Consider the following 24949-nt stretch of genomic DNA (forward strand, 5'->3'; position numbering starts at 1 on the left):
GACGGACGGTGCGAGGGAGGGCTGGAGCCTGCCAGGGGAATGGGGTCTGCCCACAGCTCCTTCAGACAAACTCAAAAGGTGGGTGTGGATTTTTTTTTTTAATATATATATATATACGTATATATATAATTTTTCCTTATGCCTTTTTATTTACCAACTTGCATGATTATGATTACGATTTTTTTTCTCTCATTCGATCTGTTTTTTTGTTTGTTTTGTTTTGCCTTTTTTTTTCCCCCGCGCGCGCGTGTGTCTGTGTGTGTCTGTGTGTGGTTGAGTTGTTTTTTGTTTTTTTTTTTTTTTTTTTTTTTTTATTTTTTTTGTTTCTTTTCTCTCCTGGCGCCGGGACCGCCACCAAAGAAGTTGCTTTGCGCCGCAGGGGTCAGTACAAGCCGCAGCCCCGCAGGTTGTTGGCAATGATGATGTCAGTGACAGCGTCAAATACCACCTGGATGTTGTTCGTGTCTGTGGCGCACGTCATGTGGCAGTAAATCTCCTTGTTGGGGGAGCGGTTTTTGCTTTCGAATTGTGCTTGGATGTAGGCGGCTGCATCCTCATAGGTGTTGGGACCTGCGGGCAGAGGTGGGGGGGGACAGAGCGGGGGGCGTCAGGGCCACGGGCCACCACCCTCCCACCACGCACCTGGCCCCTCACTGCTTGCAAAGTGCTTTATTTCTAAAAAAAACCAGGTAAAACCTATTTATTTTCCACTTTCCCCCCCCAGTTCACCCCTCAGCAGGGTCCATTCGGCCCTTTCCCCCCCTCCCACCTCTCTCCTTTCCTCCCCCACCGACCCTTTTGCGCCCCATTCCCCCCTTCTTTTCCCCCAACTCGCAGAGCCCCTGGGCTCTGTAGGAGCCTCCCCCCTCCCCAGGTGTTGCTGCTTTGCTCTCCCCGCCCGCTCCCCTTTTTGCTCCCCCCAGGAAAGGGCAGCAGCCCCTAGCTGCACCCAGTCAAGCCACGCTTGAGGAATGCTCGTCCTGGCGTCGCCGCTGCTCTGGCAGCGCTGGCGAGTCCCTGCGGTGCGTCCCGCGGTGCCCATCCCAAGGGAACTGGGGAGGGAGAAAGGCTGGGGGGCCTGGTGGCCCCCTGGCCAGGCAGGCAGGGGGAGGAGGGGTGGCCACTCCAACATCACCCATGGGTGCTGGCTGTGCCTCCTTAGCAGGGATGAGCCCTTGTGCATGCAAGCAGGGCGATGCCTGGGCTATGGGGGGGGGTCTCACCCTGGGCTCTGGGGTGGGTGAGGTGGGGGCAGGAGCTGCTTGAGGATGCGCCGTCATTGCCTGTTTGCTCAGCTGACCAGGGAGGTTTGCTTTTGTAAAGCTGGCTGGAGAGGGGCCAGATGTTTGAGCCAAAAAATGTGCATTATTGCATTAAGCTGCTTACAGCAGCGAGAGTGGCTGTGCCTGGCCCCTTGCAGGAAGCCACAAAGCCTGAATTACGCCCCTGAAATCGCCTTTGGAAGAGCTGCTATTATCTGGAGATTTATTTTCCTTTTCCAGCTTGCTGGTTCCCCTCCTTCCTGATGCAGCGGGTGGCCGAAGGAGAGGGGAGGTGGCCCGGTGCCACTGGGCTGTCCCCCTCCCTGGGGTAGCCAGGATGTGCCGTAACAACTCCATGTGGGACAGTTTGGGATGTCCCACCAGGCGGCTGGGAAAAAAAATTACTGCTGCTCTTGTGATGGAGAAGACTAAAAACTGCCAGTGGAAATGCTAGTGCACTTATGCTGTAGGCGAATGGGTGCTGTCTTGCTGGGGGACTCCCTTGTCCCCAGGGTCCGGCGTCCAGGGTGGGTGTGCTCTGGGTGAAATAGTTCGGAGACGTTCAAGTATTTGTAGGAGATGCTGGAGCTTCTGAATCTGAATGGATTATTTTCTTCCCCTTAGAAAATTCAGAAGGGATATCTATTCTTGCCCCATTTTCTTAGTTTTTGTTCTATTCCACAAGCCATGTTGGTTTCACTTAAAAATGTATCATTCTCTTGTGGTTTCACAGATTCTGCTGTAAAGGGGCTCTTTCCTTCCCCGACTGTACCTTGTGCAAAAGCCCTTCTGGGAGGGCACACGTGGGAGATACGGCCTGGAGGACCACACATCTCTGCTCCTGTAGCAGGAGCTTCTCGGGAACCATCGGCAACCAGGATGGCTCAAATGGCAGGCAGTCGGCTTTCACCAAGGCTTCTCCTTTCCACAGCTCCCTGTGGCCAAACTCATTAAAACTCATCTCTGTTTCAACTCATCTTGACCATCTTGACCATCATCTCTGTCCCATTAGCTGGTCGTGCACCTTTGCCACAAGAATTGACAGCATGCAGGACAACTCCAGGGTGCCGGAGCTGTGCTATGGCTCTCGAAGGTGGGCAGTACTTTTGCTGCCCCCCGCCCCCCCCATCCCTGACCCAAAGGCGCCCTGTCTCCTCCATCCTCACCCTGCCCACCTCTGGGGCAAGACGCAGCCCCCCGGCCCCGACGGCATAGTTGTGGGCATCACACCGGGCTGCGCCACATCAGCCCTGGCACGTACCTGTGTATTCAGGGAAGCAGATGGTCAGAGGTGATTTCTTGATCTTCTCAGCAAATAGGTCTTTCTTGTTGAGGAAGAGAATGATGGAGGTATCGATGAAGAATTTGTTGTTACAGATGGAGTCGAAGAGCATGAGAGATTCATGCATGCGGTTCTGCAACGGGGACCGTGGAGGGAGGAGAGGGGAGAGAGAAAGGCAAAGAGAAAGAGAGAGTTAGAGGAGAGGAGAACATTTTTCTGAATTGAAATGTTTAGAAAGAAAAAAAAAATCTCAAAAATTAGACAGTGGTAAATGTGAGATGGTTACAAAGGTGGAGGAAACGGGGTGTAGCTCTCCTCCCAGGCTGGAGGATGCAGCTGATCCTTCAGTGCATCCCTGCAGAGCCTCTCTGCCGGCTGCTCTAGCAGGGTTGACGCCTGATGCTTCAAGGAAGAGCAGACACCCTACTCCCCCCCCCCCCCCCCCATTTTCTCATCACCTGCATAAACTGAGGAATCGGGAAAGGGTGCTGTAGCTTTCTGGTCTTGCCTGCATCTCTTCAGGGACTGGGCACCCCTGAAGCATCACTTGCAGAGCCTAAACAACGAATGGACAGACAGCACCAGCCAGCAGCTGGGATGCACTAGGCGTGGGGACTGGGATGAAGGCAGTTTTGGCCATCTCGGAGCAGTCCTATGGACCTGACTGGAAGGTGGCACTGAGCGGTGCTGTTGCGGCAAGACCAGTGCTGAGGGATCGCCCAGAGGCTGGGGCAGGTCCTGTCTCAGCTGGGCCCTTTTGCCCCTGGAGAAATCTTCAGCCCATCTTTGAAAATGCCACGGTGGTGGCTGGGTCGCTGCTAAGAAATCCAAGCACTGCTGCATGGAGGGAAGCAACACAGGTGTCTCTGCCAGCCCATCTTGCAGCTCTCCTGAGCGTTCCCGGCTCGCGGGCTGCTCCAGAGAGACTTTAAGCACAGAAGAGTTTTAGTAGGAGCATAAATAGAGGCAAATCTCTAACAGCTGTAATTTTTTTTTTAAAATTAATTGTCCATTCATGTGGACAAAAGCCTTATAAAGCCATTTTCCCCCATACTACTAAAGTTGTTACCGGAAAGGAGTGGAGAGTGGACAGAAGGACAGGAGGAGGAGGAGGAGGAGGTGAGGTCGTCTTGAGCAGAATCAAGTTGTCACAGGGCACCGTGAAGTAGAGCATTTTCAGGCTTCACTCAAGTGGCCATGGGGTGTCCGTGCGGGCAGGCGCATGCACTTGCTGTTAGCGTGAGGGTGCTGCTGGACAGGCCAGATACGGCTCTCTGGGAGCTCTCAAAAATTTTCTCCATCATTAACTTGCTCTTAGAATAAATGAAGTCATTCCCTGCTGCTCCACTGACAACTTTGGGAGACGTTTTAGGCAGTCCGCCTGCCTTTTCCATTGCGCATACCTACCTGGTTTACTCCCTGAACTTGCAAAGCTTCTGGTGCAAAACCAGGGCTTAGTGAAGTCCAAAGCTGGTAGCCTCCCCCCGTGCCCCTCTTGCAACCCCCTCTTGGGGCTCAGCCCCCTGGGTCCTGGCTCAGCTGCCTGCTGCTTGCACAGGGACACCCAGCTATGTAGAAAAGCCTTGTGTGAAGCTGAGAGCAGCCAAGACGTGCTCTGGGGCAGCAAGGGTGCTCGGCAGCTGGTGGGAAACCCTCCTGCAGCAAACATCCCCCCCAGAGCCACCTTTTTTTTTTTTTTTTTTTTTTTTTGGAGGCGCACCAAGGTGGGGGGGCTTTGGACTTACCAAAGATTTGCAAGAACACGTGTGTTTCCTAACAAAATGATGACCCAATTACACATTTTGGAGTTTTCCATGAATGTTTTATTAGTGAGTCATTTTATTAGCTACACTTCAACTGTAGCTTTTGCATGCAAAATTTAGCAGATGTCTGATTTCATCTTGAAAGGCTTCGAGATTACACTGTCAGTTCCTTGAAAAAGAGTAGCTAGGGATGCCAAGCAGTCGCTTTCCAAAGATTTGGGACCTCATTTGATCCTTATCTTTTTTTAAAACAAACCAAACCAGCCTTATTCATGGGGGAAACAGAAACTGCCGCAAAAGGATGTGGCTCTTGACTTGAGGCTGTTGCAAAATTGCTGGGTCTTGAGATTTTCATTGAAAGTATCCGGGTGGGCTTTTTCCTTGTTCATCCCTTGTGTTGTCCTATATATGTATTATATTTAAATAAAGGAATGATGGTGTTGGTGGAGGAGCAGCTGAAATAAAGCACGTGCCCAGGAAAATGAAAATCCTCAGTGCAGGGAAAATAACCCTGGTGACTTCTGGGCCCTGGACACCTGTGCATAAGATCCAGGCGGGATGGCATCCTGGAGGAAATTTTAAAAAATCCTCAATAAAAAAAATATGAAGAAAAATCCTTTCCCTTGGAGCCATTAGTTTTTCTCAGAACTAGCCTGTAATTCTGTCTGACCTGCAGGATGGAACGTATGAGGATATGTGTCTGAGGATGGGTCCAGCTGAAGTTATATCACTGGGAATTGGTGAAGTCAGTAGGAATAATGGTTAATCTTCCTTTGCTGAGGTTTATGGAAAATTTTCTCTTGCTTTCTTCAAGTTCTTTGCTTCTATTTCATGCCCCAAATAATGGAAGGTCTTTGGTGTAAACATAAAAGAACAAACTGGCCCAAGTGTTATTTTAAAGGGAGGGAGCAGAGCTCCAAGTACGGTGTTACTGCGAGGAGGAAAAAGCACCATTTACTGAATTGAACCAGAAACGGCTCTTTTGCCTCTGTGCTCGCAGGGCTTGTGCAAAGAGACAGCAGAAAAGAACAGCAAAGTTTGCTACTTGTAATAGATTTGCAACCAGTGCTGCTGTCTGCGCTGAGCATTGCCACTGATGGGTGCCAAAAGGGTGGCTGGATGCAGATGGACACATGCCAGCATGGGGTCTGGCAGTGCCGGAGAAGAAGCGTGGATGGTCTGATGTAGATACATGGGGGCAAAGGACTTCAGGAGGGGAAGAGTAACTTCAAGAAGACAAAGAACAAACAGAAACCACGGTAAAGTCGTTGTACTTAAAAACAAAGGAAAAAAGATTCCCACCAAATACTTACAGAAAATTAAGTACCTTTTGGCTATATCCTTTTCAAATTCCTTATTTGCAGGTGAATGTGGCAGATGACCGACACCATAGGTTTGTGTTGTACACGTGTGTACATCCAGAAGACACAGAGTAAATAATGGGCTTGAGAAGCTGGACGCGCTCAAGGGAGACACAATAAAAACCCTCTCGCACTAGAAAAGAGCTGGCACTTTATTAACATTTTGTAACTAATAAATACATTACCAACAGCCAATAAATTATTACAATAACTAATGCTCTATTAAACCAACGGACAGTCACTCTTCGTACAAAATTACAGTTAATACAGTTTGGGCCATCAAACATGCAGGAGAAATGATTCGGCGGGAAACCAGCAAAAGGAAAATCACGGCAGCCTCCGGTGATCCTTCGGGAAGAAATGTGGTGGGGACCGGGCAGCCGAGAGGCAGGGTGATGGTCACCGGTCCCGTGTCGAGCCGAAAGGGGGAAAGGGAGGTAGGGGGAATAGGGCTGAGGATGTTAAGTTAGGGACTGGGCTATTTAACGGGGCAATGGCTGGTCTTTAAACAACCTTATTTGCTTGCCCAGAGCCACTGGGTTGCTCCAGCACTGGAAAAGCTGGTGAGACTCAGGCAACGCTGAAAATAATGTTGTTACCTGCTGTGATCTCCTCTCCCCACCTGGAGCAGGGGGTTTAGACCCAGAGCCACTTGCCTGTGCTATGGAACAGTCAGGATTTGGTCTTGACATGAATTTCCAAGACACTGGGTGGGAGATGGGCCAGGGCAGAGAGCGTCGTGCTGGCTCCCAGCCCTCTGCCTCCTCCCTGGGTCTCTCCTCGCCATGTCTGCTGCGCCTGGTGCCTGTGGAGATCTGATCTGCTCTCTCTGGGAGATGGAGATGGTTTTGCCCTGTCTCCAGTTCAGCTTCCTCCCGTCTCCCTCTGCTTGCAGGGTGCCAGCTGGGAGGCTTTGGTCCTCCTCCTCTTACTAACGCATTAGTGTTTAAGGGTCATACTTGCATGGGTTTGCTAGCTAGCCTTTGCAGCACAAATAAAGATCTCACAGGCTGCTGGGTCAGACGTGAGCGGTCCTGTGAGAAGTCCCTTTCTGTAGCCACGTTCTCAGCATAACAACTTACATAGGTCACGTACCTAGATCTGTCAGCATCAATTACCTCGTGTCATCGCAGGAGCTCAGAAATAATGTACATGCAAGTCTTGGGGCGCTTTGGGAGAGTGTTTCTGTCTGCTCTTTCCTCCAGGGAGGTAGAGGCAGGACCGCGGTCCGCTCTTTTGTGCCACCCAGACCACGTCTCTGCTTTCTCGTGTGCGCGTTGGGGATGCAAGCGTGTGATGGGTTTGGGCGAGTCGGGATGATGCTCAGCAGCACTATCTCTACTGACCTTGACGCTTCTGGCATCACATTGTTAACGAGTGGTTTCGTCTCCTTGGAAATGGTTGTGGAGTTTTTGGTCGTAAGCCTGGAGACAAACCTGGCCCATGACAAAGACACAAACACACTAGTACTAAGCTTCTCTAATCAACTTGACAAATGGTCAGCCTTGTTCCCAGGAACTCAACAACTCTCCCTGGCTCCAGGAGATTTTTTGGCCGCAAAAGACTTGGACACATCGCACAGGCTAACAGTGCAGGTTTGGTCCCTTTTACAGCATCAACTGCAAAATGCCCCGGGGTGACGTCTGCCACCCGCAGCTGAACCCCGCGCCTTGTCGAGCTGCCCAATGCTCTACGCGGCAGCGACTGGGTACGCAGGGATGTTTTGGCAAAAGGACATCTTCTATGTCCCGTCCTGACCTCTTGGAGATTGCATTCCTGGCCTGAGAACAATGTCTGTTCCCTTGCGGGCAAGCACTGGGCTCATGCCACAATAGATTAAAACCACCAGACACACTTTAATGTACATTACAGTATAGACCGCTCTCATTAATACTTTTAGTGTCCTGTAAAACAAAATCACATCTACTGAGGAGGCATGGCAGCCTCCTCCTGAGGATGCTCTCCCCTCCGTGGAGGGACGGGCTGGCTGGCAGTCCAGGAAAGTTGGCTGAAGGCAAGAAGCTAATTCTCATACAAAACTCCTGAGAGAGGTTTAGTTGGAAGAATTTCTGGGATGGCAGTGGTGGGAAGCCGACTGACCCCTCGCTAGACCTGGCTGGGGCCCCGTGGGAGGGCAGGGGCAGCAGGGACAGTCTGTCAGGTGCTAGCAGACGGAGGGGCCAGATGGCCTCGCCGAGCGGTCCCGCTGCCCTGCCGCTCGGCTGGGCGCCTTTGGCCGTATGGAAAAAAAAGAGAGTGTGAACTCTATTTGCTGAAGAAGAAACTGGCCTTTGGAGTATGTGGCTGTATTTTAACATGTGCTTTCCCAGTACGTGTTTATTGCTAGTTGTCCTAACAAGCCCAGCTACTGCATCCTCCCAAGGAGCATGGTGCTCTGCAGCTTAACCTTGCAGCCTCAGCTCCAGGCTCATTTCAAGGCTTTCCTTCCACAGGCTTCTCTCTTTCACTGAAACTGTTGTTTAAATAAAAGAGCTATTTGCATTTTTTTTGTCTCATGGCTCCACACACAATACGCTCTCATTGCTGATGGAGCAAGCCGGGGGCTTCCTTCTTTCTTTTTGCTGCTGTCTGAAGCTCATTGCGAGTTGCTAATGCTGCTTTCAACAGGACACCACTCAGACGCTGCTGCTGGACAAGTGAGCTGAGTCATTAAAAACCTCCTGCATGCCAAAAAAGGGCATCTTTTGCAAATTCCCACATTAGCTTTGAAGGGCAGCAAGGTCTATATGTAGCTGTTTCAATTCTGTGCTTTTAAAAGACGTCCCCCACGCCCTGGTATGATTTCTGATGCAGCTGTACCAGTTGCAACATTCCTGCTGCATGGAGGCTGCAAACTAAAACACAACTCAGGGCCTCCAAGGGTCTGGATTTGGAGCATTGCAATTGCAAAGCACAAGGGGCTATTAAGAAGAGGGCTTTTGAAAGCAGGCGATTTATTTCAATGTCTTCTTTCTAGGCAATTGCTGCAAGGATTGCTGGTGTTTAGAAAAAGCACAGGGCAAAAGATTGCCTGCGGAAAGCACATCTGTCAGAAAAGACTTGGGAGGATGCAGAAAGCCAGTGGTGAGTAATGCTTTGGCAGGCGTTCTGGAGACAAAAATCTATACACGGCCATCAAGCGGGAGAAATAGTAGTGTTTAACACTGGAAGCATTTCATCTTCCAAATGCTGTTTCCAGCCTTTGTCAGAGAATCCTCATGACACTCATGTGAGGGAGGGAATGTCAGCAGCAGCAGCTGAAATGAAGCTTTAGACATACAAAATGCCAAAGAAAATGAAAGAAAAGGCTCTGTGTGTCAATATTTCCTCCTCTTTTTCTCCCTTTTCTCCCCATGGAGCACCAGCCGTTGGGTATCACCAACGTGCTGGGGAACCAGCTGGATGGAGCTGCGGAGGGTCTGGGGCAGGAGGGGGTTTGGACTTCTCAGCTGGCACAGCTGGGCACAGGCTGCCTGAACCCGGCCTGGAGTGTGGCACAAGCGCACCAAGCCAGCACTGGTGACTCGGCTGCCTTCGGCAGAGTTGAGGGTTGAGTTAATTTAAATGGTCTTTACCAAAATAGTCCTGTGTGCTTTATGCTGGGAACTCCAGAAGCCTTGGCTTGGTGCTGCCTTCACTGGGAATGGCTTCTGTTACTTATTTGCTCGGATAAAATGTCACCCACAGCAAGGGGTGGGAACAGAAAATCTCCAAAATTCTAGTGCTGCTGCTGCAACTCTTCTGACAGAGCTTAATATAAGACTTGCCTCACTGCCGGTGCAAGCCCTCAGCGCACCACAGCACACAGGTCTGGTGCTGCACTCTGGGTCTACCAGTTACCTATACTTTACATACCAAATGTAACTAACATTCAGCTTTTCAGCCCTCATTTTGACACTTAACGCACATTTGGATGCTAGGTGTTACTGGTGGGACTCGGCCACCCTCGTGGGACAAGCTCCAGGAGCATCCTGATCCCTCTGCATTGCTCCAGCTAATTCCCTGCCCCTCCTATGGCAGAAGCACCGTCCCATTGCCATCGGCTGGTCCCTTCCAAGGAACCAGAGAACTGAGCAGGTGCTTCCCATTGGGAATCCTTTCTTTGGAAAACCTTCCCAATGACTCTGAAAATCCTAAGCTAAACCAAATACAACAACATGCGAAGGCCTTGTGTTCAGTGTTCCTTTGGTTTAGGGTTGTACAGCAGAGTGTGCCAGCATTACATGGAGATGGGAGAGGGGCTGGGACCTGGGAAAACAAGACGTGTGGGTGGGATGTGGTGTGAGGAGCAGAGAGGGGCTCCTGGCAGTGCTGGCCGGCCAGCAATCTGTGGGAGCTGATGGCACTGGAGGTATTTTAAGGCTGAGATGGTGAAGAGAAAGGTGGGTACTCACTTGTGCCAGAGCAGGGTGGGCAGAGACCTGGCATTATTGCTGTTAGTGTCCAGCAGAGCCACAGTGGGTCCTCACTGTGCAATACCAAATACAGTTTTATCATTCAATGCTATTTAGGGGGTTACTGACACAGCTGCCATCCATGCTGGGCTGTGAGCTGGTTAGATGGGTGACAGCCACCTTGTTTTCCTCTGCAGGCCTCCCCTATTTGCCCTGGGGTGCTCCCCCTCACATCCCTGACTGGGGTTTTGTCACGGACGTCCCACGAGCCCTGTCCCAGCAGAGCACAACCTCTGATGGGGACTCTGCTCCGGCTCCCAGGTGCCCTTCTCTTCCCATCCTCCCTGCTGCTTCAACCTGCCTCATCTCCCTTCTGCAACTTCTCTCCCAAACCTCCTCCGCTGGTCCTCTCCGTCCCGTGCCACTGTACCTGCTCCTTTCCCTGCCTTCCGAACACCGATGCTCACTTGGCCCCTTTCCTTTGGGCTGTGCTGCTTCAGACTGCTCTCACACCATCTCTCCTACATGGGCACAGTGAGAGAAGAGATATTGTCCCTCTCAGGCATGGCACTGGAGAAAACTCAGACCTCCTGAGACCTGAAAGACACCCCTGGCCTGGGCTCCCGAGAGAGGACAGTTGAACTCGTGGCTGGCCTGGAAAGACTCAATGTTTTCCAGGATTGTGAACTTTAAAGAGAGGCAGAGAAGAGGCAGGAGTCAGCGTTGCCCACGTGCCACCAGGCACCGTGCCGAGTGGGGTGGACTTCTAAGGGTCCCTCCACGCTCCCAGAGGTGTCACCCCACTTCTCACACTCCCCTCTGCCTTCACCCCAATGGCTCTTGGTGATGGCAGATGGATGGCCACACATACCCCAGCTCAGACACGTTTGTCCTCCCCTCTGTGCCCTGACATTTTGCTGTGCTGGGCACTACTCTTGCCCTTTCCACACCTTTTCTTCTGCCCTTCCTTCCCTCTCTTCCTTGCTCTTTTCCTTCCTCCTCCATCACTTTGCTCAAATCAGCTCCCTGAGCCTTCCCTCGCCGCTACCTAGCCAGTACAAACCATCCCTCTCGCCGTAGATACTGGTAAAGAGATGACTTGACTGGCATCCAAACCTGGAGCTGTCTCTCTTGGACGCCCAGGCAGGAGATGATACAGGCAAGCTACCTGCTTCTGCTCAGCCGAGGAGGCTCAGAGTGCAAGGCTGGGCTTCTCAGGGGTATTTAGATGCCCGAGGTGCGATAAAGAGCTGCAAGGCTCCTGCACACCTTGCTGTCACCCAAGCACGGTGAGGTTTCCCAAAGCACCTCTCTGCATTTCAGTTACTTGAAGGTCAAACCCTGCCTACAAGAAGCCAGGGCTCAATATTTTTGGTGCACTCCAGCATTTCGGGGCCGAAGTTTAGAAAGAGATGCTGTGTGTTTGCGGGAGCATTGGTTGTGCTGAAATCCCTTAGGCTGGGAGGTGCTTTGGGAAAGGTCGCTGGGTACCCAGGCTGGCATCCTCGCCAGGATGCCCCCGGGCGCAGGGTCCCCATCAGGACACCATCCCTGGGGCATCCTTGCTGCCTACGCTCCAGGGGTCCGAGCCCAGCTTCCACTGCCCTGCCTAGCTCAGCAGCTCCGTGGCATCCAGCGAAGCGCCTAAGAAACGGGTTACTGAAACCACTAGACAAATTTTAACATTAAGTTTGAAAAACTTGAGGTAAAACTGTTACCGGTAACGAATGCTTTTATACAAGGCTTAGTACGTTTTGTTACTGTGTCCCTCTTACTCAGACACCAGCAGAACTCAATATGGCTGTTTTACTTGTTCAAATAGCTGTCTGGAAAAAAGGAGAATATACAAATTCAAGCTGCGGCGGCTGCGTTCAACACCGACCCCTCCAGCTTTGGGACAGGAACTGGAGCTGTAAGGTACCCTCAAAATGATCATGTTGTATCTAGCACTTCCCAAAGGAATAGTGTTTAAAAAAAAAAGATAAATAACCAGGAGAATTAAAAATATCCCTTAATTTCAAGGAGAAAAAAAAGAAGTTTCAGTTCCAATCTACACTGTTGCTGACCAGTATTTTAAGGCTTTGATTTTTTTCTTTTTTTTTTAAAAAACTGCAGTATTTTTGTCTTTTGGCAGTTGACAAGCACTTTGTGGGAAACGCGTTAGCTCCCTCTACAGCACTGTGAATTGGAACCGAGGAGCAGAATGAGGCAACAAGGGAATGAACCAAAAATAAACCAAAATAAAATAAAACGGGGCTGGGGAAAGCAGAACTTGCTGCAGAGTTGTCTGGGATGGGAGGAGGGATTTACGTGTTTCTTCCTCATCATCTTCTGAGGAGAAAAAAAAAGAAAGAGAGAGGACCTGTCCGCGGGACTGGAGGATGCTCCCGGCGGGCGTGAGGAGAGGAGGGGAGGAGAGGGCTTTAGTAGAGTCCGCATCCCCGCAGGTTGTTGGCAATGATGACATCTGTGACGGCGTCGAAGACAAACTGGATGTTGTTGGTATCGGTGGCACAGGTGATGTGCGTGTAGATCTCCTTGTTGGGGGACTTGTTCTTGCTCTCGTACTGAGCCTGGATGTAAGCCACTGCCTCCGTGAAAGAGTTTGGGCCTATAAGAGAGCCGAGACGAAAGGAAAAAGAGGGGGTTAAAGCAATCCTATAACCCTAAATCCACAGGGTGCCCACAAGCGCCCCGTTGTAGGGACATAAGGAACTTGTATGGGACTGCTGCAAACCAGCCACCCCATCTCCGTCTCAGGGACAGGGACTATTACCAGCCAGGATTGCTGCAAGGGAGGAGATGTTCTCCGACTGTCAGCTCAGCTGTATTTTTATTCTGGGTTGCTGTTTATAGTCGACAGAGATGAAATGGATGAGGGAACTCAGTGTTAAACAGGCTATGATGGGAAAACCAGAAGAAATTCCACATCATGGTAACAAAAAAGAGAAGAAGCCTGCCAGGAATGCAGTAAGTGCTTGACCTGGTGAAAAGCTTAGCTTTTTTCCTCTTTTAGATTTTTTGATTAAATTTTCAGCTTTTGATGGAAAAAAGGAGCTAAAATGTCCATGAACTGCGGGCAGTATTGGTAACCATGCCCTCCTTTCCCTGAATCACTAACAGAAAAGGACATGAAAAGATCCAGCCTGCGTTACAGGGCAAGGTGAGGTTTTCTCAAAAAAAACCAACCAGAAAAGTTAGTACATAATGCCCCTCTTTTTGAGTAATTAGGATCGCAGTACCCTCTGCTAGAGCAGTGGCTAAAATCACAGCATGAGGCGTTTCCTGATTTGATGTATAGAGATGTCTGTGCTAAACCTTATTAAACATCAGGTTTTGTGTTAAAAAAGCTTGAGAGCAGTCATGCAAAAGAGCAGATCCTTTCTCACCTGGCCAGCCTTGACATTGCTCACACACACAGAGCTCCTCTTGGGCACTTGCTTAGCTCTGATAAATTCAGTTTCTCTGGCTGGCCTGGAGTACAGCCCAAGCCCTGGAAGGCTCCACAGTGGTAACACTGCTAATGGTCTTGGATCCCTCTCCCTCCGTGATGCCTTACTGATGGGAAAAGTTGTCAGCTGCTAGAGAGAAGCTTACTTGGGCTTGAGATTTGCTGTGGTTGATGGCAGCTGATCTGGGAAATCACATGCATTTACACGTACGTGCATTGCTAGTTGAAGACACAAGCTCATGAAGACCATGACGCTTGAGAATATGCTTGCAGTAAGAGAAGCAAAGTGTTTTCTGGGAGCAGGTTCTTGCACTAAGACCTGTGTATAGAGTTTGGGAACAGTTCTACATGCTGTGCACAACCAGGAGGGTATTTTATGAAAGGGAAGTTAGCTGTTCAAAGGCAGGAGGATTTAGATGCTGGATTCCTTCTGGGAGAGCAGGGAATCACTAACGCCAGCTTGGTTTAAAACACGCCCTGGATTCTGCTGCTGCTTTGCTAAGTATTGTGGATTAGTTAAAAGCATGAGTGAATTAAGGGGTTGGAAACAGTCAGTGCTTCAGCATACAGCAAGCAAATTTGTGGATGCAGTCTTCTAATAATTCTCTGTCAGCAGAACTAATGGACATTAGAAACTTCATTTTATTAAAAGCGTTTTGTAGAACCTACTTGTGATGTTGAAAGTCCGCTTGTTTGATTTATAGGCTTTCATCAAATAATTCTTTTTGACTCCAGGGTAACTTTCTAATAATGCTGCTCTTTCACAAGGCCACGAGGGCTTCACCCTCTGAGCTGTGGTCAGCAAAGCAGGGGCGAGCAAGCTTAAGTGTGTGCTTGAGTCTAATGTCTGGGCTTAATGTTAGCATGAGCCAACTTCCAACTTGTAATGGTGCTGCTGAACGCCTAGGGGTGAGACATTCTTCACCTCTGATTGAGATCCCTGTTGGATCAGTGGAAGTACTTTCAGCCTTCAGACCTCCAGCCCTCTCCAATGGCACGAGAGAGACAAGAGGTCTGTGGAGGGTCCCTGGCACTGTGATAACTCCCAGCTTCCAGAACAGCACTTCGAAGGAATTTAGAGCATCTTTGGGGTACTCTGAGATTTGGGGAGGACTGGTTTGGTTCACTTGGGGCTGCAGTGCTCCAGAAATAAGCTGTATTTGTTTTCCTCTGTGTAGTCAGCTGAGAGCTTAGCTACATGTGTACGAGGGTCTACCTCCCCCACTGAACTCCCTTCTTGGGCTGGGATAGCTTGGCAAGGAAGAGATATATCTAAAATGACATTCCTTCTCGTTCCAGTCTCTCTGCCGTCAGGGATATTATTTCAGAGTGGGGTTATTGGGAGACACAAAAACCAGGTCCACAAAATGTGATCAGGAATGAGTGAAAGGTGCAGGTTTGCTTCAAGGAGAAAAGGAAGAGGGCATGGTAAAAATCTCCCAGTATATAGAGGCGCTGCTATAAAGAAGATGGTGATGAGCTGCTCTACAAGCCATTCAAAAGGGGGCAAGCAGCAATCTAATTCGCAACCAGAAAAATTTGGGGTTGGCATTACTGTGAACTTTCAACTGTAAAGGCTATGAAATTTCCATTATTAGATCTTTTTAGACAAACATGTCAGGAATATGTTGGTTCTGTCTGGAGCAAGCAGATGAGTAGATGGCTGAAATGTGTCGGTAGTGACAAACATCCAAACCTTCCCCAGAGAGGAAGCCTGCAGATGTCCTTCTGAATTCAGATGGAGTCGTTCAGCTCCATGGCCATAGACCATTCAGCCCAAAGCAGCAATGATGGATCATTTTTGCCTATTCAGAGTGAAAAATCAAGTGCTCAGAGATAGGAAGCTCTGGTTAATAATTTGTTGGCCTGCCCAGAAATGTGACACTCTTGGTGTTCCCAGTTCACAACTACATTTCCTGACAAAGAGATCTGCTTCTCTGTCCGTCGGCTTGATTCATCTGGATGTCTCCGGTGAGCTTAAATAATTCATGACGATAAAAGTTTATTTTTATGCTGTCTCAGAATGGTAATGAGGGTTTGTGGAAGCTGGCGAGATGCAGCGGGAAGCGGCGGGGTGCAGCTGCAGCCTTTGCATGGGTGATGTATTCTCATCATTAGCAGGTCAGATGCCAGGCAGCCAGCAGAAGCGAGGGCTTCTTGCACGCTGCCCTGTTGCAGAGCCTCTGGCTTGGATCTCCAGGTATCATTAAGGCCTCCTTCCCTCCAGCCAAGCTTGGGGCACGGCTTGCTGTAGCTCTTCTCTGTCTGCACTATGGGTTAAGAGGCCTGGGTGGCCAGTGCATGAGAAAATCAAGCACCTCATTTTCTATCTGCATTTAACTGGACGCATTTCCATGTCCAGATGCTTGATGTCAGTGGGCCTGAGAGCAGAACTGGGGACCTCCTAAACTAACATGATAAAAATTTACAGCTTGAGCTGAAGCAGCCAGGCTGTGGGACCTGCTGTCTGTATGCTGGAGGGCTGATCCCGCAGCCCTTTGGTGCCTGGCAGAGGAACCGCAGAGGAATCCTTGCTGCAGTCAGCCAGGACCCGCAGGGGAATGTGATGGCTATGAAACAGCAAAGCTGGGCTCCAGCTGAGGACACCCTAACAAACCCCACGCGTTGGTCTCCCAGAGACCAGTTACCCGTTCGTAATGGTTAAGCTCACTGCATCTTTCTGAGAGACCTGCAAGAGGGTTTGTGCTCCCGAGTGACGCTGGGAACCAGGGCACAGGCTGAGGCAGTGTGCTGCCCGCCCCACACCTGCAGGTGTTGGCTCTGCATCGAAACTGCCTGTGGGGCAGAGATCAGATGCCCTGATTAGCGGTGGTGGCCTTTTGCCTGCCAAGAACTTGCGTTTAAGTCATCCTCACGCTTTCAGTGGACCACTGAACATGGTGGCGGTGATCCTATGGCAGTTATTGAAATAAAACTTGCAGTGAAGCAAATGGGAGCTCTAGGTATGCATCTTTAGCCTCGTTGCCTGCGATACACGACGGTATCAGCTTGGATGGGAAACGCTCCATCCTCCCTTCGCTATGCACTCCTGTACAGCCAGCTTTCTCATTACCTGTATACTCAGGAAAGCAGATAGTCAGTGGAGATTTCTTAATTTTCTCCTCAAATATGTCCTTCTTGTTTAGAAAGAGGATGATAGACGTATCTGTGAACCATTTGTTGTTGCAGATGCTGTCAAAAAGCTTCAGTGACTCGTGCATGCGGTTCTGCAATAGAAAGGAAAGATCACATCAGGCCGAAGACAGTGACTAGGGGATGTTCAACATGTATGTAGGGAAATCTAAAACAACTACATTAAGGAGGAAAACAAAAAAAGAAAATCTATGATATACGATGATAAATTTATGTATACATACAGCTGAACGTATACATACACAGATGCAATCCCTATAACATTTGACATACAGTTAGTAACTCAAGGGCATTTAGCTATACAGAGCTGTTTTGATTTTGCATAGTGTATAATTTACAGGATCCCAGCTCACAGAAATCATCATGCACCATGCATGGATGGGGAGTTACTTTTGCCCTTTGATCAGATTTACATGTCCGTGTAGCTCATGCAGATTTTCTAAAATATTTTCATTAATTTTTTAATTTTTTTTTTTTTTTTTTTACTTTCTTGAGTGTGTGTGGCACATGACTGGTTGGATACATTAACCAAGGACTGGCAGATCCTTGAATTAATCTAGAGTTGGAAGCAGACGCCAAGGTGACATAATTTTGGAAATGACCTTGCTGTGACCTTTGCCTGGTTTTGTTACTTGGTTTAGTGTTGTTGCCTGTTGTCGGGCTTTTAATTTTTTTAATTTTTTTTTTTTTTTAGTTCTCAGAAGATGGCTCAACAGGAAGTGTCTGGCAGAGAGGAAAAAAAAGTGAAAAAGGAAGAGGAAATAGCGTGAAAAGGAAAAACGTAATGAAGGGCATCTAAGAACAACCAGACTAGAAGTCAGGCAGCTCCCACTGATGTTAGCTCATGCCTCTAGAAGAACATTAGCTACTTGCCAGCAGAAGAGCCATACGTTCAAATGCATGCACAGCAACAAGTTGGCTTTTTGGTTATAGGTCATGCAAAAAAACGACACAGGAAAGGAGAGAGTTAAGAAGAATGGAAAAACCAGACCAGTTAGAGAGTTGCAAAGTCCGCCACATGGTTTTATGGTGGTGGAAAGAGCTCACGGCAAAGTCAACCAAGTGTCATGTTCCCTGCTGCTTTCAACTCTCAACTCGGTTTTTCTTTTGTTTTTTTTTCTCGGTTCAAGAGAAGCTTCATACCTGCCAAATTTGGTTGGTCTCTCAAATGCTCATTTTTTGGCCTTTGTTTGGCTAGATAAGGTCAGACGGCCGAGGAAAAGCTGTGAAGGCGCCGAGGCTGGCGATGTTTGGCGTGCGAGGCCGACGCCGGATGCGCACGCCGGTCGCGTGGCCATCTCTCAGCCGGGAGCCGGGTAGCGGAGAGAGCAGGCGCGGTGAGGACGAAGCACACCCAAGAGTCAGGGGGTTATCAAAGGCAAAGCATGGTACAGACCAGACCAGCTCCTCGGCTTTTCCCAGCGGCATCTCCTTGGGACAGCACTCCCCAAAGCCGCCAGTGCACCTACGAGACTGGTTACAGCGACCGCCGGAGAGACGCTAGAGAGAACAGGGCTGCACGGTCTTGTTGCCGGAGGGTTTTTTTGGGGTGGGTGCAGCATGTGTTCCCCCTGGGTTTAGAAATTCAGAGTGGTGCAGGAGACAGCCGGGGGCTTTCACCCCTCTCCTGCTGCATTTCATGCCCATGCAGGCAGCATAATTGAGCCCAGCACTTTATTGATTAACACTTTCCTTTTTGTTGCTATACTTTAGCTGCTGCTGAATGTTTTGTTTAGGTAAAAGTGGCTCCGTGGATGAAGGAAATATCCGTTCTGACCCAGGCTGAAACAGGATGCCCGCGATTTGCTGTACCGTATATCGCACGCTTTGCTACCAGACTCGAAACGACCGAGCACCTCCCCACCATGCATTGTACCGACACAGGGGAAAGACGCCATTGTGTACAAATGTAAAAATGCATTTACTCATTGGGTGTCAGTTGCAAGATGTTGCTTATCTGGATCATCCCGTGCCTGTGTGCTGGTTTTTGCTAACCCATTTTGTACCTGCTGGTGTAGGAGCCCCAGAGCAATGCTCCTCTTTGCTACTTGTCGTGTCAAAATTGTAACCGTGTAGAAACCTGCAAAGGTTTTGTACAGGAGATCCTTGGCTACCCAAAGCCTTTGGGAGGAGAGAAGAAAGTGGAAGGTGGTCAGGGGGAACAGAAAGCAAATATAATTAACTGTTTTTTTAAGCAGGGTCCCTCACACAACATTTTTAATGATACTTTTATCACCCTTGCTGATTTAAAATAAAAGCATGGAGAAACACATGAACACTGCTCGTGGGTTAAACCAATAGCTCATCTGCAGCAGCCATCAGCCTGGAGGTCACCGTACTTACCACGCCACACCTCACCAGCCCCGTACCACGCTGTGCAGCCCTGGCAGCGAGCAGCGGTGTGCAGCTGCGCCTCGTGGCACAGAAAGCACCATGGGCGACATCGGGTTTTTGTTAAGAAATAGAAGCTGGGCACTTGTCCCGAGCTGGGCTTCACCATTAGGTGAAGCTGACCTTCCTACAGTAGCAAGACTACGTAAGGATGCTACAGAAATCCTTCTGCTTCTCGTACATAGTTTGATTAATTTGTGTTAACACCTGTTTGGAAATGAGACTGTTTTCCTGAGAAATAGTGGCTCTCAGCATTCAGTCGTAACCAGAATATACAGACAGCACAAACCAATACGTCCCTGTAGAAAATGAGAGTTACAGTAAAAATCCTCTATTCCTTTCAGGTTCCAGAAACCAGTTTCGAAGCTTCCTAAGGCTGCCTGACCTGGCTTTCTGACCTCTACATGTTGATTTGTCCCCTAGCTCTGCCAGTTAGCTGAGTAAATACAACCACCGCTTTGCCCACTCATCCTTATTTACCTGGCAAAGGTTCTGGTCTTAAAATCCACCTTTTCCTTCCCCATCACTAAGGAGAAGACGACATTATTCAAAAGCAAGGAACCGCTTTCTGTGTGTGGCAGAGGTGCAGAGCAATACCCTGGTGAGCAGGTATGGATGCTCCTGTTGCTGTACCTGGGTGCCATGTGGGAAATGCTGTCATATCCCAGGAGGGCTCCTGGGAGCCTACGCATGGATGCAAGCCGTCCTGGGGCTGGCTAACATTGGGAATGCCTTGCCGCCTCCCTTTCCTTTCTCTTCCCAACTGTTACTCATTCAACAGATGTTTGTAGGAGTCCTCCAACAGCTCAGGCAGGCCCTGGCTGAGACGCGAGGATGGGGAGGCAGTCCCTGTGTACCACACGTAAAAGGACAGGCTGCTGCTAAAGGAGGAGTGAGAAGTTAAAGTGCCCAAATAATCCCTCTCCTACCAGTAAATCCACAGTGAAAGATGCTTTTAGTCCCTTAAAGCTTCCCGAGGGACCCTCTCAGGAGCACCCGGGCTGCTGTGATGGGGCAGACGTGCCTGCTCTGCTAGGAGGCATTAAAGATTACACTTCTCATCCTTTTATATGAAATGATATAAATTACTTCACCTGCTTTTGGACTCATTGTGCTGCTTTTTCCTACTTCATGTTGGGCCTATCGTTAAGGCTCTTGAAACATTGGCTTCTTAATGTCACTTCCTATTTCAAAATCAGTATTTTAAATCCTTACACCTGCAAATACTTTATACCCCAACAAGGAAAGCAGCCCCACCAGCCACGTTACAGAGGAATAACCACTCACCCATACAAATTAAAAGTCCAGTTAACTTTTCCTGCACACGACAAGAGACAGAATTGCTTACAGCTGAGTTTAGATGTCATTGTACGACCGTGTTCCCATTGCTGATGTGAAGGGCAAACAGCTTTCTACTGAGCATGAGGGAGAAAGGATGCTGTGGTCAAGACTCTGCCCAGGCAGAAACACACTCATAAACCCCATCTTCTTTTCACCAGAGCATGGGAGGAGACCCAGTTATTTCTGCAACACACAGTTGATCCAATCTTTTTTGTTTTCCTTGGTGATTAAGTGCTAAATGTCACGAATACTATAAGGACACTGATGGTTATCCTAAGCACAGAAACACCATATTCCCCTGCCTGCTTATATTTCCTAAGATGCCCAAGCCACTTTCACTTGCTTTGTCACTCCTAAGGCAATTTCTGAGTGCTGCAATTCAATTTTCCTTGCCCAATGACAGCAGAGAGAGCACACTAACCGGGTCATGCAATGAAATACGAGCCAACAGGCCAAGACTAATGCACACCAAGGGTCACCAGCACAGTGCCTTCAACCCATCCCATGCTCAGCAATGGGGACACAAACAATACTTGCACGTCTTGGCTAGATATGGATGACCTAAATATCTTCGTTTCAGAGGCAGCAATGTGCAGCATGAACATCTCCCTCTCTTGCTGCAACTCCTTTGAATTTGCGAGGAATAACCCAAAGAGGATAGTCACGGTTCCTGTGATAGGTCCCATGCCATTGCTGTCTTTTTTTAAATTCCATTAGGAATTCCATTTAGAAGGAATAATGCAAATCTGCCTTTGTTAATCGTCTTCTCCAGTTTTACTGATTAATATGACTGCTGTCCCTCTCTCCTCCCAGATTACAGATCTGAGGCTTTTCCTCCTGTAACCTCAGCTTATGAAACATAAAGATAAGTCACAAATGAGACAAAATAGCCTCGTTATGCAAAGACACAATCCATGGAGTTGTTCAGACAGTTAAAGCAGAGCGTTCCCACTGTGTACAAATACGGCAGAGAGCTCTGCAGCTCCTTGTGATGGACTCAGTGAAGGCAGATGCAGAGGCAGGTGTAATACCTTGAAGACAGTGTCTTGTGCATTGGGCAGAGGGTATCATTTTGCCTCGGGAGCTCTAGCTGTGGGCTGTGGCTGGCAGCAAGGGAATTGATGAAGGCACTGCTTAAATTTCCCTGTAGGTTTGCTCCTCTCCCCCAGGAGCCCGGCATGCAAGGAAGTGGTTTGGATCTGCCAACAGAGGCGTAAGGAGGTGTTTGGGGCAATGAGAGAGGCTGGATTCAACAGCACTGGGGGGTTCTGTGCAAAATGTGGTCTTTATGGGTGTATGGGCCTAGAAAGCACAGATGCAGAAAGTTGTCTTTATTTTATTTATGACTTTCTCACCTGGACATAGAGAACTACTCGCTTTCCTCAACTCCTGCCCTGTTGCTCTTTGTGGCAGGGAATTGGAGAGAAAATATATCCCTTATAAAAAAACTACCTGCTCTTAGGGAGTGATGGCTTTGCACACAATAGCCTTTTTTTAGCTGCTGCAGGAAGGTGGGTGCTCAGTCTTCTAAAACAAAGAGTGCGATAAACCACAAAAAAAATCTACAAGTGTAGAGCTGTGCTTTAATTTTAAGGGCAGGGACAGGTCAGGGGGTGTTTCACCCAGCCTTTTTTAACCAGCTCTTTGCTCAGTCTCATTTGAAAGGATTCACAGTAAACCTGTTGTCTGTGAGCTTTTTTTTCAGCGAGACAGGCTGACCCTACAACTACACTGGTCCCAATGCCCTCGCGCTAACCGAGCTTAACAAGGTGAGCCCCTGCTCCATGTTAGGCTGACTTTACGTGAACTGCAGTTTCATCCGCCTGAAGTGCGGTTTGACTCAGAGGTGTGCAAAAAGGCCCGGTGAAATCCTGCGATTATTGTCAACAGGGCACTGAGCGCACGAGGAAAAGCTGTTCTCTCCATGCACTGGCTTTGCAAGGATTTTTTTGGGCACCCAAGATGCAGTAGAGCTCTTTACCTCTCATGGCTCCACGCTAGCAATGAAAGCTCTACAAGTCTTTTCATACTCACAGAGACATCTGTACAGCCCCCAAACCTTCAGTGGCTTAATACAGCTGTAAGTGCCCGCACCACAGTAAGCAGCTCTATAGAAAATTATGATGGAGAAACAGCACCCAGCTCACTCTCTTAGCTGCCTCCTCTTTGCGTTTTCTAAGTGAGAAGCAATAAAAGCTGATTTACGTCATTAAAGCCAGCAGATATGACGGATGCAGGCAGACGGCAAATCAGCTGACTGAAGAGATGCTGCTTTTTACTGCTGGGTTTCTGGAGAGGAACCACGTTAGCAGGGAGGAGACCAAATGCTCGGGGGTTCAGCTGGGAGGGGACTGAGTCTGTGGGTGCCATGTTTTCCACCTGCCATTTGTGCTGGGGGTATAATAGGGCAGACAAGATCCGACACCGTCATTTTTTCCTATTTGCATTGGCCTCACTCAGGGTTGTTTATCTGGGTTAGGTGGGGGCGTCCTGCAGGCGTGGCAGTGGCGATGCCGAATCCTTTCCCGGTTTACGCCGAATGTGTAAATGAACAGCAGCTGCCTCTGCCCTCCTGTTGCTCAGCATCCCCAGAAATGCTTTGTGAAAATGGACTGAAATAGCAGGCAAATGTCAGCGCTGTGCCAGAGTAGTGCAGGCCGGCTTTCCTGATGCAAAAGGAAAGCTGGAGCTGCGCAAATCCCAGTTTCTGCAGTGGGGCACTTTGCGGGGGAGGCTGAGCTGGCACCCTGCTCGTCACTGGGGTGGTGCTGGGTGCTGGGCAGTCACTGGCAGAGCTCAGCATCCCCAGGAGGGATGCTGTAACCTCCGTCTCAGAGGAGCTGAGTTAAGGTTGACATTTAAAAAATGGCATTGGCATTCAAGCCCTTCCATTTTGTGCTCTGTGGCTTTGAATCACAGGCTCTGGCTTGTGTAGACTGGCACCCAAAGGTGACCTGTATTAAAGGCAGCCTTTGGCTTCGCGGTTTTGGTGTCACAGCCCAAGTTATACCTACAGAGCACCTTGCTCTCTGCTGAGATCACAGCTTCGCTCCCTGCCCCCTGGGTCTGCCCTCTCCCTGCATATTCTTCTTTATCTCCTGGGTGTGTTTCCCCTGCCCAGCTGCAGAGCTCTATGGCATTAAGCTAATGGCTGGGTTTTTGAAACCATGTCAGGAGATTTTGGTTCCTTCCCAGGAAATCCTACAGGACTGAGCATCCTCGAGCATATTGGGGCCAGGGTCAGAGGGAGGTGAAAACTGAGGATTATAAATAAGTGGACATGAGAGGGTGTAGGGTGTCTCAGTCAGCCTGGAGGGACGTAGTCATGATGTTAGTATCACCCTGAATTCTGGTATCAATATGACCCAATCAACCGGGCGACTTCATCAAACAGTTTGCTAGAGCTCATAAACCTGGCTTAAAGAGGCTAGAAACCACAACCCCTCCCAGTCTTTTTGGGACGAGACAACTGACACCTAACAGCAATCTTTCCCTTGATTCCTTCCTCATCAACAGCCTTCTGCAAGCCTGACATCTTTACCAGCAGGAGAGTAAAGAGCTTCAGGGAGACAGAGCTGGCTGGAGTGAGCTCTCCATGCTGCTGCAGACTGGGCAGAGATGAAATCATTACCAAGTCTGAGTACGGCCTCCAATTTCTTTTTGTTAAACAAATGCAACTGGGTGCCCGCCGCAGTCATCATTAGTCCCAAAAGCATGCATCCCTATCACACTGAATGAATGGCCAGAATACAGTAATGAGTCTTCTTGCATCCTTTCTGTGTATTTAATTCACTTGTATTAATTGCACTCTAATACCAGGGAGCACACAGCTCCTCGCTAGCTTTATTTCCAGATGGTATTTTGAGCCTAATGTCACAGTGGGAAGTCATAAAACCTCTCCTAGAGCAAATTACCTGAGGAATCAAACAGTTCCAGTCTCACTCAGGAAAATGAATTTCTGTAGCCTGAAGAAATAGGTTATACTCCTAGCCTGAGCCTGCCTCGGCAGTGCATGGCCGTCCAGCACCTCTGCACCACAGCGTGACCACTTCCTTAACATTTATTTTAAAAGCCCACCTAGCTATATCTCCTCTTTCTGGATATAGGGTCCCATTAACACATTTTGAAAACACATGGGTCAGCTAGAAAGGAGAAATACAACACTGTGACTTTACCGGTGCAAGGAAGCATTACCTGGGCATGCAGACTTGATTTCGAAGAGTATGGAGGAGGACAAATCTCCCCAGGATTTCAGTGTCAAGGGGCAGTGACTGACAAAAGCACATTACTGTAGCACCCCAGTGAGCATTCGGCGATCTCTGAGCGGTTGCTGGCTACGCAGTATCCCGTAAAGAATTGTTGGGGCCTCCAAGACCTGGTTAGACTCACCGTGGTTTCATCTTCATGGAGCACCTGGTCGTAGCCACTCAGTGCGACGCAGAAAATGATCGCTGTGACGTCCTCAAAGCAGTGAATCCACTTCTTGCGTTCTGACCGCTGGCCCCCAACATCAAAGAGCCTATGGCACAGGAGAAGACTGTCAGCACCTGC

The 24949-nt window shown here is 49.1% G+C and overlaps 1 protein-coding gene across 2 annotated transcripts in view; it reads right to left on the reverse strand.

Annotated features, from left to right (window-relative positions):
• Nucleotides 1–104: 104 nt before the first annotated feature.
• GNAO1 (G protein subunit alpha o1) overlaps nucleotides 105–24949 on the reverse strand; it is a 146768-nt gene continuing 121923 nt past the window's right edge. Inside the window, exons 6-8 of one of the 2 annotated variants that reach the window (XM_049804385.1) lie at nucleotides 24788–24917; nucleotides 2524–2677; nucleotides 105–570 (exon numbers count right to left, since the gene is read on the reverse strand). In XM_049804385.1, coding sequence (XP_049660342.1) covers nucleotides 383–570; nucleotides 2524–2677; nucleotides 24788–24917 — 472 coding nt within the window. In that variant the 3' untranslated portion in view covers nucleotides 105–382. Of the gene's footprint in view, nucleotides 571–2523; nucleotides 2678–5727; nucleotides 12674–16586; nucleotides 16741–24787; nucleotides 24918–24949 lie in introns of those variants that run through there. The other variant, XM_049804386.1, reaches the window with a different exon arrangement.

The sequence above is a fragment of the Accipiter gentilis genome, chromosome 7, assembly GCF_929443795.1.
Source record: "Accipiter gentilis chromosome 7, bAccGen1.1, whole genome shotgun sequence".
Classification (NCBI taxonomy): Eukaryota; Metazoa; Chordata; class Aves; order Accipitriformes; family Accipitridae; genus Astur; species Astur gentilis.